General features: G+C 39.5%; 1 protein-coding gene across 1 annotated transcript; it reads left to right on the plus strand.

Moving 5' to 3' along the window:
* Window positions 1–6,591: 6,591 nt before the first annotated feature.
* LOC102715689 (gametogenetin-like) lies at window positions 6,592–8,305 on the plus strand. Its single transcript, XM_040527031.1, has one exon. It carries the CDS (start codon window positions 6,813–6,815, stop codon window positions 8,043–8,045), a length of 1,233 nt encoding a protein of 410 aa, XP_040382965.1. The 5' UTR covers window positions 6,592–6,812; the 3' UTR covers window positions 8,046–8,305.
* The last annotated feature ends 4,195 nt before the right edge of the window (window positions 8,306–12,500 follow it).

Genomic DNA, 12,500 nt, shown 5'->3' on the forward strand with positions numbered 1-12,500 from the left:
ACGGATTGAGATCCTCTGCTATTACAGTCCATTATTCGTTTTACCCATATGTTAGCGACTATCATGTTACTACCATAATAATAGTGGAGGATACAGATCCGATGTACTCTCTTTTAAATATAATTACCGCTCATCTGTGTTTTCCGGTGTTTGAAGTCATCGGTTAATGCATTTAGCTAATGGTCTTCTCAAATAACTAATATCTATATTGGCTAAATTCTACTACACTGGAGAAAATAACTAGGCTCTCATAAAACGGCTCCAGCCGGACATTTAAAACGTTAATCTTGATATACAATTCTCCTACAATTTTTCGATAAATGTTCTTCATTTATGATGGGATCACAAACACATCTAATTTTTTCCCCAATATCAATAGCAGCACATGGCGAGCCCAGTTTGCATTGGCCGTGATGCACGTACAGAAGATCATACACAGTGCTACATAAGCACATATGTCCCCATCTAGGTTGCATCCGTCCTATTCCTTTGCCAGAACTGAACTCCGGAACAGTCCGGATCGACAGAACAGAGAAGCTACCAAACCGCCGTTGTCGCAGTGTGGTTGGCCGGGAAGTGGATATGAATAAAGACGTTGGAAATCCCAGGACAATAAAAAAACAAACACATTAATTGATCTGAATGAGATGCATAATTAAACCGGAGGATACAGAGCCGTAGGTAATTAATCCCGTCATTTGGCTTTTGTTTATAAGCTAATTTTAAATCTTTAATCTTAAATTTAGAGTTAATTTTGATGTTTTATTATAGTTTATTTTTCAGCTTTGTCTTTTAGATCACTACGAACATGTATATAAAAAGTATTCTTCATAGTTTTTTTTTCATTTATACAATATGTCGTTTGGATTATTTTTGTTTTAAAGCCCAAAAATGACCCATGTGTGACAAGGCGGGTGGTAATGGGTTCAACCATTTTGCCTATCCAATTTATACGTCGGATTTAAAACAAGTTAAAAATAAAATTTTACATAATTTTAAACTAAATTTTTTTAAGAATTAAATAGGATTATGTAACCTAACGGTCTTCGCCCGTTACCACCCGGGGCAGAGGCAGTCCAAATGATTTGATTACCCCATGTTTAGGTAAGCGAATCGTACGCGCAGTGTTCTCGAGTAGTAATCAGGTTAGGTCGGCGAATATATATCCTTTTGAAAGATTTAAAGTGTTCATCCTACCTACAGCACGATGGAACGCATATGTACTGAGCAGAATTTAAAGGTGATTCTTATATATATATGTCGCTGATCAAGTGACAGTAACGAGCGAGCTGCGATGAGATCTCCGTATCTTAGTGGTAACCGACCAGTTATTGCTCGACATCTATACCTATTAACACGCGGTAACGGACGTAACGAAAATTCAATTTTCAAAATGTAAATAGGAACTGTACATGCTCTTTTAGGATAATTAACCTGTGTAAACAGGTATGGAAGAAAAAAACAGCAAAAGGGAAGTGAGAAACCAAAGGATGGTTGTATTATTTTACTTTTTAGATTTTTCATGGTTTTTACTCACACGATTACTAAACCGGTAAACGGTGTGTTTTTACAAAAGATTTTATAGATCATCTCACATTTGTAAACTAGGTTTTTCAATTCTATAATAGTTAATTTAACGTTTATGCCATTAAATAGCTACCATCAAATCAGATAATCTTTCGGACTTAGTCATCAAAAGAATCACAGTCAAGAGCAGATGCCCTAGTGCACGTCATAGTGTTCAATATCTTCGCTCGATTCCATCCGTTTCCTCGGAAATAAAAAGGTAAACGTTTAAAGCTACCCCTCCGTATTTGACATAATTGACTTTTGGTTCTACGTTTAATTATTCATCGATTCAAAATTTTATTTAAATATCATACTAAAAATTTTTATAGTAATAAATTAAATTATAATAAAATAATTAATAGTTATATAATTTTTTAAATAAGATGAATGATCAAACGTAAAGATAAAAGTTAATAGTGTCATATGAAAAAATATAGAGAAACATGGACGAAGTATTAATTCGGTCGATGAAACTATTGATTTCAGTTGTGTATGGCAAAACTGCAATATGGTTAAGCAAAATTTATAACAAAACTATTTAAGCTACGGTCTTGACAACCCTCTCAGGATTCGTATGGTAATGAATTTGGACACATGTATAAAACATATAACTAATCGATGAATAAATCTAGATAGTATCAAAAAATTTAATAGAGTGAAGTGCACCAGCGGTCCCTAAATTTGTGTGCATGTGTCATCTAGGTCTCTGAACTTTCAAAATGTATTTTTGGGTCCCCGAACTTGTTTGGGGTGTCATATAGGTCCAAACGGGCTCCAACCCGCTCCATCCGCTGACGTGGCATGCCACGGTGACGCCTATGTGTTGGTGGGGCCATGTGGGTCCCACATATCAGTATCTCTCTTCTTATTCTTTTCTCTCCCTTCTCGATTCCTCCGCTCCTTTGTTGTGCTATTTTTCCTTATTTTTAATCGATCTGTCAAATTAAAAAATATCTTTTATTCTTTTCTCTTATTTTTCTTTGATTTTCCTTGTCCAATTAAAAAACTATTATTTTCCTTTTTTTTCAGCCTGATTCCTATTAACGTGGATGTCATTTCCGATTGACCAAATTTCTAGATCTTTCTAAATTGTATCTATAGATAGACTCTTTTCTCAATATCAATTATTTTAATTTTTAATTCAAGATTTGGATTTTTCTAAACTTTATTACACATGGACTCTTTTATTATTTTTCCTTATTTTTAATCGATCTGTCAAATTTAAAAATATATTTTCTTTTTTTCTCTTATTTTCCTTTGATTTTCCTTGTCTGATTAAAAGTCCACATGGCCCAGCAACACGTAGGCACCACCGTGGCATGTCACGTCAGCGGATGGAGCGGGTCGGAGCCTGTTTGGACCTATATGACACCCCAGACAAGTTCGGGGATCCAAAAATACATTTTAAGAGTTCAGGGACTTAGATGACATATACACATAAGTTTAGAGACCGCTGGTGCACTTTACTCTATTTAATAATATAGAATGTAGAGAGTATAACTCCACATGAGCAATAGAGCTAGATCTAGCTCTAATATCTAAAATATGTAGTTTTACGAAACTCGGCCTTACATCTATAGGGTAGAGATAAATTGGAACTAAATTTATGATTTTGTGGTACAGTGTTTTAATTAATAATTTTACGGTAATTTGATCAAATTATTTAAATTAGATATAATTTTACGAAATTTTATTCGAATATCCGTCTTGGGAACTCAAGGCAAAATACGAGCTAGCTATTGACATGTCAGAGAGGAGGTGCATAGTGAGAGAGAAGAGATTTGGACCGTGGTTGCACACGAGCTTGGAGGTTCAATAGCTACGTGGTAGCGATGGACAACTTAGACACTAACAAAACCAACGACCCTTGAGCATGAGTTATGATATTGTCTAAGCTTTCAAAGAGAGCTTAAAATGAAACCTCTTGGAAATTTGCTTTGAGTCCTCGTCTTTTCTCTAATTCCTATATTTTTTTATGGTCTAATCAAACTAACGATTATGTATTTTTACGATACCTTGTGCTTTACAGTTTTATTCCTATCAAAATCCTACATTTATCAAATTTATTTGCTTCTTTAACTCTGCGTTTTAAAAAGAGGCCAATATAACTCCGTGACTGAACTTTCAGAAAGAAAAAACTCAACGACTGAGATCAGCAACCAATACCATATAAGCTAGTGAAGGTATTTTCTAGAAGCAACAAAAAAAAAAAAGGAACTGCTGAGTGCTAACCACACAAGAGAAGGCCTTTTGTTGACCGCAATCCACATAAAAGTAGACTAACGCTGGAAATACCTCTTCGTGGATATTCTTTGGTAGAGAATGAAGAACTATACGGTAATTAAACCGAAAATGGTATAGGCTCAGGCCCATATATATTAATGATAAAAAGAGTAAAATTGTACAATCTTATGCCTTTATGGAATGCATGAATTTTACGAAACCTTCACAGCAAATAGTTAGTTCCTATATATCTATCGAAATAGAAGAGGCTCTAAATCATACCATAGAACGATTTTGCAATCAGTCCTCTTAATCCATTCGGCTGCACTATTATTATTTTTTTTTTGCAGGCGGCGAGTTGTCCCGCCTATTCTCACATGACTTTAGAGTAGATGGGGCTGTCGACCGCACGTGAAAACCGAATTTAGCCACCTATAATTGCCCATTTTACAGTAGCGTTCTATGGAAAAGATAAAAATCATGATAGGTGATACTTCAGGGCGCATTCACAAACGCTGATAGGGGCTAATCTTTCCCTCTTTATCCTGCGCATGTTTCCCAAACCGCTAAATGATACATATTTTGCTTAGGAAATTATTTAAAAGTTGCTTTAAAAAATCAAATTAATTTATTCTTAAGTTTGTATTAGTTAATACTAATTAATCATCCGCTAACAGAACTCTTCATTTTACGAACCGCAACAGCACTTTGCGAACGTGTCCTCAAAACCTATTGAAAAGATTTAGAAAGACAAAATTGAACTCTCTGCTTACCCAACACACACAAACTTATAGTAGTAAAAGGCAACCCGTCCAACAAGAAAATTATTATTTTGCCGTCGTCAAAACGTGGCTTCGCTACGATGACACTCATAATTTTGGCTTCGCTACAACGGGTTTCTCAAACTAGTTCAACACGTTCAAATATAATTTTTCATTCATTTAATGCAGAAGAAAATGTTTTTGCTTTTTGTTCCGTGGTAAGTTTACCAAATTACCCCGAGAGTATGAGTAATAAGTTAGTTTAGCAAATCAAATGGTGTGAAAAATTGGAGAAATATTTTTGAAAACAAAAGATGTAAATAAAGCATGTAATATCAAATAAGATGATGAGTCAAGCCATATATTTATTAGAAACCACAATACCTATGAAAAATAAAAAAATTATAGATGCACCAATACACCACCCGAGTATAATTTTAAGGGCTCCAATAATATTTGAGCAACTCACTTAATTAATATTCTAACAAAGCACCCACAATTATAAGTTTAGGTTAGGGTTTTAGGTTTCTTTCATAATTAATTTTGCAAGGTGAATCAAGTCTCTTTTTTTGTCAATGAGCTAGGGCACAAATGTCATTTCACCATAAAGTCAATGTCATATTGATTTTTTGGGAATAAATGACATAAATGGTATTTAAACATGTTGCACTAGCTTGAGAATATCATTTTAGTGAAGCCAAAATTAGTAGTGGCATCACAGCAAAACCACGTTGTGAGAATCACATAATAACAATTTTCTCCCATCCAACGGTGCAATGCAGCAGTACGCGTTACATTTCAGAATACGCGCAGCCAGTTGAGTAATCGGTCCATGTACCCCTCCCTACATAGATCCAGTGACCCCTGCGAAAGGCCCTACACTGCAACAATTACGCATGTCGATCGACACCCTCCCAAACCCAAAACCCAGCTTTCCACCACACTTTTACCTCCCCATTATTCAAAGTAGGGATGACAACGGGGCGGGTCAGGGGCGGGTTGAACAGGAATGGACCCGAACCCATTACCTGAATTGTATACCCGAACCCAAACCCGATTGGAGAAACGGGTAAAATTCAATCCCCATACCCAATCTGACTGGGTGCTCGCAACCTGACCGGGTGACCCGCTCACCCGTATTGAGTAATATCCCACTTCAATCAACACAATAACTAAAAGACAATGATGAGTTCAGCTTGAACAAAAATTGAATATTTCAAGCATGATCCATCACTCCATCATTTGGAATACACAATAATCAAGATCCATCACTCACCGGTTTATATACCTTGCTACTCGTCGGCTTAGGATTAAGCTTTTGCATATTTTATCAGCTGTAATTTAAAGGATTATAGTCTAATATACCCCCATCAGGTCCCGCGGATAGGACCAATACGCGGCTCCTCACCTGCCCATATACGGGACCCCGGACCCGGTTACCCGCTGGTAAAAATTCATATCCGACCTAATACCCATAGGGGCGGGTGCCTAAACCCACGGGTAAAATTGCCACCCCTAATTCAAAGGAAAGCTCAAAAGCACTCACGCAGCTCTGCAACGCGCGCACACACAAACACCATCACGCCAGCTCTCGTCTCACCCTGCCGATGGAGACGCTCTCTTTCCCGAGCCACAGCCCCATCTTTTAGAGAGATATAACCCAAAATTTTAATTTTTTAACCTTAAATTTAAACTTAATTTTGAGTTTTCTCTAAGATTTTTATTTTAGATTTTAAATTAATTAAACACATACACAAAATTTTATTTGTAAATTATTAACTTTTTACACCTATCACGTTTGTTTGGTTTTTGTATGATTAACCTAAAGACGAGGATGCCAGGCACGGGCCGGCCACCACCACCCCGAATAAACCTCTGGATCGCCGCCTGCCCCCCCTCTCCCCACCCCACCACCCCCCACTTCCCCAGCGCCTAATCATGCGCGCTGCAGGACGCTGTCTGTCGACTCACCCCACCCCACCCCTACAACATACAAATGTACACCAGCGCAACGCAAAGCGAGACGCGGACGCGCAGAGACACGCTTCGCACGCACCGGCTCCGCCCCAGAAAAGCCAGTTAAAACGGTGCAACTTGTGTGTGTTTCGGTGACTCTCTCTCCCCGTTGGATCGCGCGCTGCTCTCCCTCCGTGCTGCTGCGGCGCCCGCGGGAGAAGTGGGTTGGGGAACTATAGTAGTTGTGTGGACTTTGTGGCCGTCGTTTCTTGATCGAGTTGCACCGGCGGCGGGGGGTGAGGGATGGAGTCAGGCAACAGCGGGAGCCTCCAGTCGTCCAGTGGAGGGGACGACGAGCTCGACTCCAGATGCGGCGGGGGCGCCGACGACTCGTCGTCCTCGCCGCTCTCCGCGCTGCTGCGGCAGTCGCCGGCGGGGTTCGGGGGTGGTGGTGGTGGCGGCTCGTTCTACGGCCTGCAGGAGCTGGCGTCGGCGCCGTCCCAGCTGCTGCCGCCGCCGCCCATGTCACAGGCGGCGGCGGCGCATCAGTGGGCGGCGGCGATGCCGGGCGGCGGCGGGGCTGGAGCGTCGCCCTCGCCGTCGCCCCACGGGGTGCAGGCCTCTGGTGCTGAGCAGGCGGCGCCGGCGCAGCAGGGGGTCGCGCCGCCGGTGAGGGGGTCGAGGAAGCGGACGCGGGCGTCGCGCCGCGCGCCGACGACGGTGCTGACCACCGACACTTCCAACTTCCGCGCCATGGTGCAGGAGTTCACCGGTATCCCTTCCCCGCCCTTCGCCGGACCGCCCGCGCGCTCCCGCTTCGACCACCTCTTCCCATCACCGTCCTCCCTACGCTCCGCCGCCGCCGCCGGGAGCCCCTCCTCGCTCCCCGCCTACCTCCTCCGCCCCTTCTCGCAGAAGCTCCACCCTTCCCCTTTCCCGCCTTTCCCCTCGCCCTCGACGTCCTCGCCGTCGCCGTCCAACATTGCCATTGCAACCTCCACCGCCGCCCCAAGCACGGCGGCGGTGGCTGCACCCGGCGACAGGTACCAGCTCGCGTCGGCGCCACTGTCCTCCCTTCTCGAGTTGCAGGATCACGGCGGCAGCTACCTCCGCTTCCAGAGCCACCTCGGCGCCCAGCTCGGCGGCGACAGCAAGTACGTCGCGCATCCCATGTTCGACGCTCCGGCCCGCGACCAAGCCCCACCGTTGCAAAGGCTGCAGGACCCGGCGGCCGACTTCCTCGCCCTCACGCATGGCATCATGGGCGCCGACGGAACACACATGCACCATCAACGAAGCCGTGACCACGGCCACGGCGGCGACGAGCTGTCCGGCGTGGTCGGCGGCGCGTCCATGACCGGGAGCGTCGGCGTCGGCTGCAAGAAGACGACCTACTCGTCCGGCTCCGGCGCGCCTCTACTGGAGCGCAATGCGGGGAGCACGTCGGTCACAGTCGCCGCAACGCCGACACCTTCATCGGCGGCAGCGGCGACGAGGACGCAATCCATGGACACATGGATCTGTACATCGGAGTAGGTGAATTCACTCCCAAAGAGTAGCAGATTGGCTTGTAGTAAGCTCACTAGCAAGTTAATTTTACTTGATTCTTCCAAATTTCTATAATTAATCTCTACTCCTTGGTGTTTAATTCCTCAATTTGCATATGCTTTGTGTAGATCGATCAAATTGAACCAAACAAACAGCATCATATCATCATAGTATCATTGCTTATTACAATTAATTAATCACATGTAGGGGACAGTTTCTTAGTATTAATGAAGTTGCATGTATGTCTCCATTAGCAGCAGCTCGTGCGCTTGTCCTTGTGCTAGTGTTCCTCCCGTCCTACTTGCTTTTGTCACACGCAAGCTGGTAGGCGTAGATAAGAGTCACAGACACAGAGAGAGAGAGAGAGATCACTGACCAAGAAGAGCAGTTGCTCACCTGCTTAATTCCATCTCAACCAATTCATGGCTTCTTCTAGTAGAAAAAGATAAGCCACCACAAAATTTACTGCTTGGCCACAGAATAATCACTGTCAGCTAACTGCCATTGGCTGGCGCGATTTGCGGCAGGATTTGACAGGGCAAATGGTGAAGATAAGCTTGGTTTTTTACATCTCTAATGTTAAGTTGTAGGGTTCATTGGCCACATGCATGAGCTGAGCACAGAACAAAAAGGAGGGTCTTTTGTCAGAAAGATCTCTTTTGGCCTTTTAGATCTTTCAAGTTTACACGGCTACCTACTTTCACATGGAGGCAATATAATATAAATATAATACTAGTATAATATAAAACGGTGGATATATATAATAGACTACCAGCACGGTCCAACAACCGTATCTCCTCGAGCTTAGCATCCACACAGCCAATTAAAATATGCATGGAGTAGCATTCAGCGAGCAAAAATATGATCTTTCTTCGTGATTTTCTCCACTCCTGGGACGTGCAGACGCAAATGTGGATTTGACAAAAGCTACTAGTTTGTTTGGATGTGTAATTATTTATTCACATGCAAGTCCCTTTTTTGCACTATGTAGGTTATTATTTCAATATACATAAAAGCAAAATATAAAATGTGAGTGCATTATTTCTATAAAAACGTCGCCTAATTTTCCACGTAATTGTTCTGAGATAGGTTAAGTACTCTTTGAAACTAGAGCTCTAGTTACAGGATGTAAATTGTACAAAATTTATAACCGTTGTATACCTTTTCTTAAACTAATATAAAAATAATATCTTATCCTAAGATTACGAGTTTAAAATTTATTTTTTATATTTTTTGGTTATTCTTATATTAATGGTATCACTAAATAATTAAATTCGTCAATATAAAAAATTCCCAAGCAATGCTGAATATTTTCTTTAAATAATAAAAATATACATTTTCCATAACTGTAAGTATAGTTGTGTTTTATGCATCTAGAGCAATGCCGCTTTGATTTGGACCATATGGTCAGTAAATCTCTTTCATTTTGTTTAATTAACATCGTATATTTTGTTACGTCCTCAGAACAAATATGGTGTTCCTTTATAGTACTCTCTTCATACTACCTCCTGATGGAATTATTTGATATTTCAAACAATGAAACGACTTCCACTTATAAGTATGAGAGGGTAAAAACGTTCGTAAACAAAAAAAATTGCAAATATAACTTTTACATATGTGTTCTTAACGATAAAAAACAAATGCTAAAAAATAAACTATAACGGAAAAACACCAAAATCAACTTCGAATTTAATAATAAAAATTCAAATTTTAGTTTATAAACATAAGCGAAGCAAAATGATGAGGGTGTGAGTAAATTGCACATAACTCCAGGCTTTATGCTCAAAGATGCATAAAAATAAATGTATTATGGCTTGTGCCATATAACCACAAGTTCTATGGTCAAACGCGATTCATAAAACCCCACATTATTTTAATCACATACACATTTAGCATATCTAAAATAATATTATTCAATAAATAAATAAATTAAATCAACCATCAGTATTAAGAAATCAGCCACTAGCCTTTCATATATATTGATGAAAACATTAAGTTGATGCATACTTAACATGCATATGAGTGGAGTTTTCTGTAAATTTAACCATAAAACATAGGGTTTTCTGAATTACTCAAGAAATATTTGGCTATTATAAACGTCCAATAATCCTAATAAAAGAGAGCAACATAACCTGTGTTTTTCTGAAACTTCAATCATAAAACATGGGGTTTTCTAAAATTTACTCTAAAATATTTGGCTATTACAAATGTCAAATAATCATGATCGAAGAGCAATACAACATAGTATTGTAAGATTTGGACGGTGTGAACACACGTCTACTTCTATTAGAGAGTTAATTAAGGTAAATATGGATAATTTCTTTTGATTGAGTTTTTCTTCTCCGTGATAGATATTAATTGAAAGTGTGCCGTCCCTTTCGAAATATAGGGGACGATTGTTTAACTTTTTCATAAAAAGAACTAAACGATATATTTGCAATCAAAAAATAATATATAAATAAAAATTTTATGTAGGCATCTTCAGCGATCTAAAAGTCAAAACTGAAAAATAAAATTTGCTAAAGAACTCTAAAATTAACTCTAAATTTTAAATTTAAAAATTCAAATATTGACTTATAACCATAACAGAAGCGAAAAGATGGGATAATAAGGATTGCTAAAGTTTTTCGCAAAGGTTAAGTAAGTGAGCAAAACTAAATAAAGAAATGTATGATTAGTTAAAATGAGAAAGTATTACTGGAGAAATCAATTGAGAGGTGTGTGATTGGTTGGGACAGGAAAAGTGACAGAAAATTTGCTATAACCTAGGATAAATTTGAAGTGTTTGAAGTTGCTATAGCTTGAGATAAGAGAGCATACAAGTATATGTAAGGTAGTGTTTGGGACAAGCAAACGTTTGTACGCGTATTATAAATAGTAAACGTAAAGTATTAATAAAACTCATATATAATCTTAGATTAATTAGTGAGACGAATTTATTGGGCCTAATTAATCTATGATTAACTTATATGATGCTACAGTAAACATGCTCTAATTATGGATTAATTAGGCTTAAAAAATTCGTTTCACGGATTACCAGTCATTTATGAAATTAATTTTTTATTAATATATATTCTTAAATTAGTGTTCAAACATTCGACGTGGCATAGACCCATCTAAACAACCCCTAAATCCAAGCAGAAATATCTTCTATAGAGAACGGAGAATAGAGCCGGTAATGATTAAACCGATTTTCTGACGTTGGTGTCATCAGGTGTAGGTATCATCAAAGTAGAGACTCCGTGAGAAACAGTGAGGAGCAATATTTTTCTCGTTTTAGCGACTATTGGATGGACGTGATTTCTGCCTTTGATATTTTGATGTGGACAACATATATGCTACGGAATCTGGCACTGTTCGTGCGAGAGACTAGGCTGTAACGTTGACCGTCTACACGTACGCAACCATCTCTTTTTCATCCATCTCTCTGTACATGAGCTTTTACATCTTTCTTTTTTACAGCTTTTTCTGAACGAATGATCGAGAGATGATTAAGGCATGCGCCTCCGTGATGCTAGTGATTACCGTATAAATGCTGCACAGGACAAAGGCTATGTAAAAAGTGGCATTATAAACTGCCAAACTTCTGTATTTTTTCCCCTCCTTTTCGCTGATATGCAAATCATGGATACAGAAAAAGTGAGATCATGATTATTACAGTCTTCCAGTGATTAGTCCTCTATCTCTGTTTGCGTACATGAAGAGAAGAAAGGGAGCGATTGTCAAATGAGATAATTACAAACAAAAAATAATTTAGAAATAATATATATTATTAGCAAAATAAAATAATGAAAAATAAACTGTGATGAAGGGAACCTCAAACTCTAACTCTGAATTTAAAGATAAAAATTTAAATTTATAAATATAAGTAGGAACGAGAAAATAGGGCTGAAAGAGATCTAAAAGTTGAGGTGAGAGTTGAAGCTTGAGTCCTAGCTAGTTGGGTAACGGCATGCAACGGCAGCAGCAAGCCCTAAGAAGGCCCAAAGGCATCATTGAAATGCTTGGTTGCCCGGCCATGGCAGCGAGCAATCTGCTGCTTTGCAATGATGGCTTGGGTCTCTCACTTCACTTCTACTACTACTTGTGCAACCATGCCATTTCCAATCTCATGTACTCATGTGAGGGGTGACCTCTCTGCCTATGGCTGCCTCTGCCTATATGGCATCATGCATGGCTGTCTGTGCCACACCTTGTACCTCCGTCTGAATTTTGTATTTTTTTTATTCAATGTCTGATAGTCTATTTTATTTAAAAAGTTTTATAATTATTATTTTTAACTGTTACAAGATGATAAAATATAAATAATATTTTATATGTGATTGGTTATTTTAATTTTTATTATATTTTTAAATAAGACCGAATCACGAATCCACGTATGGACTTTGAATTTCATCGGAGGCAGCACCTAGCAGCAGTAGTTGTATGGCTAGATGGATGATC

The sequence above is a fragment of the Oryza brachyantha genome, chromosome 8 (assembly GCF_000231095.2).
Source record: "Oryza brachyantha chromosome 8, ObraRS2, whole genome shotgun sequence".
Lineage (NCBI taxonomy): Eukaryota > Viridiplantae > Streptophyta > Magnoliopsida > Poales > Poaceae > Oryza > Oryza brachyantha.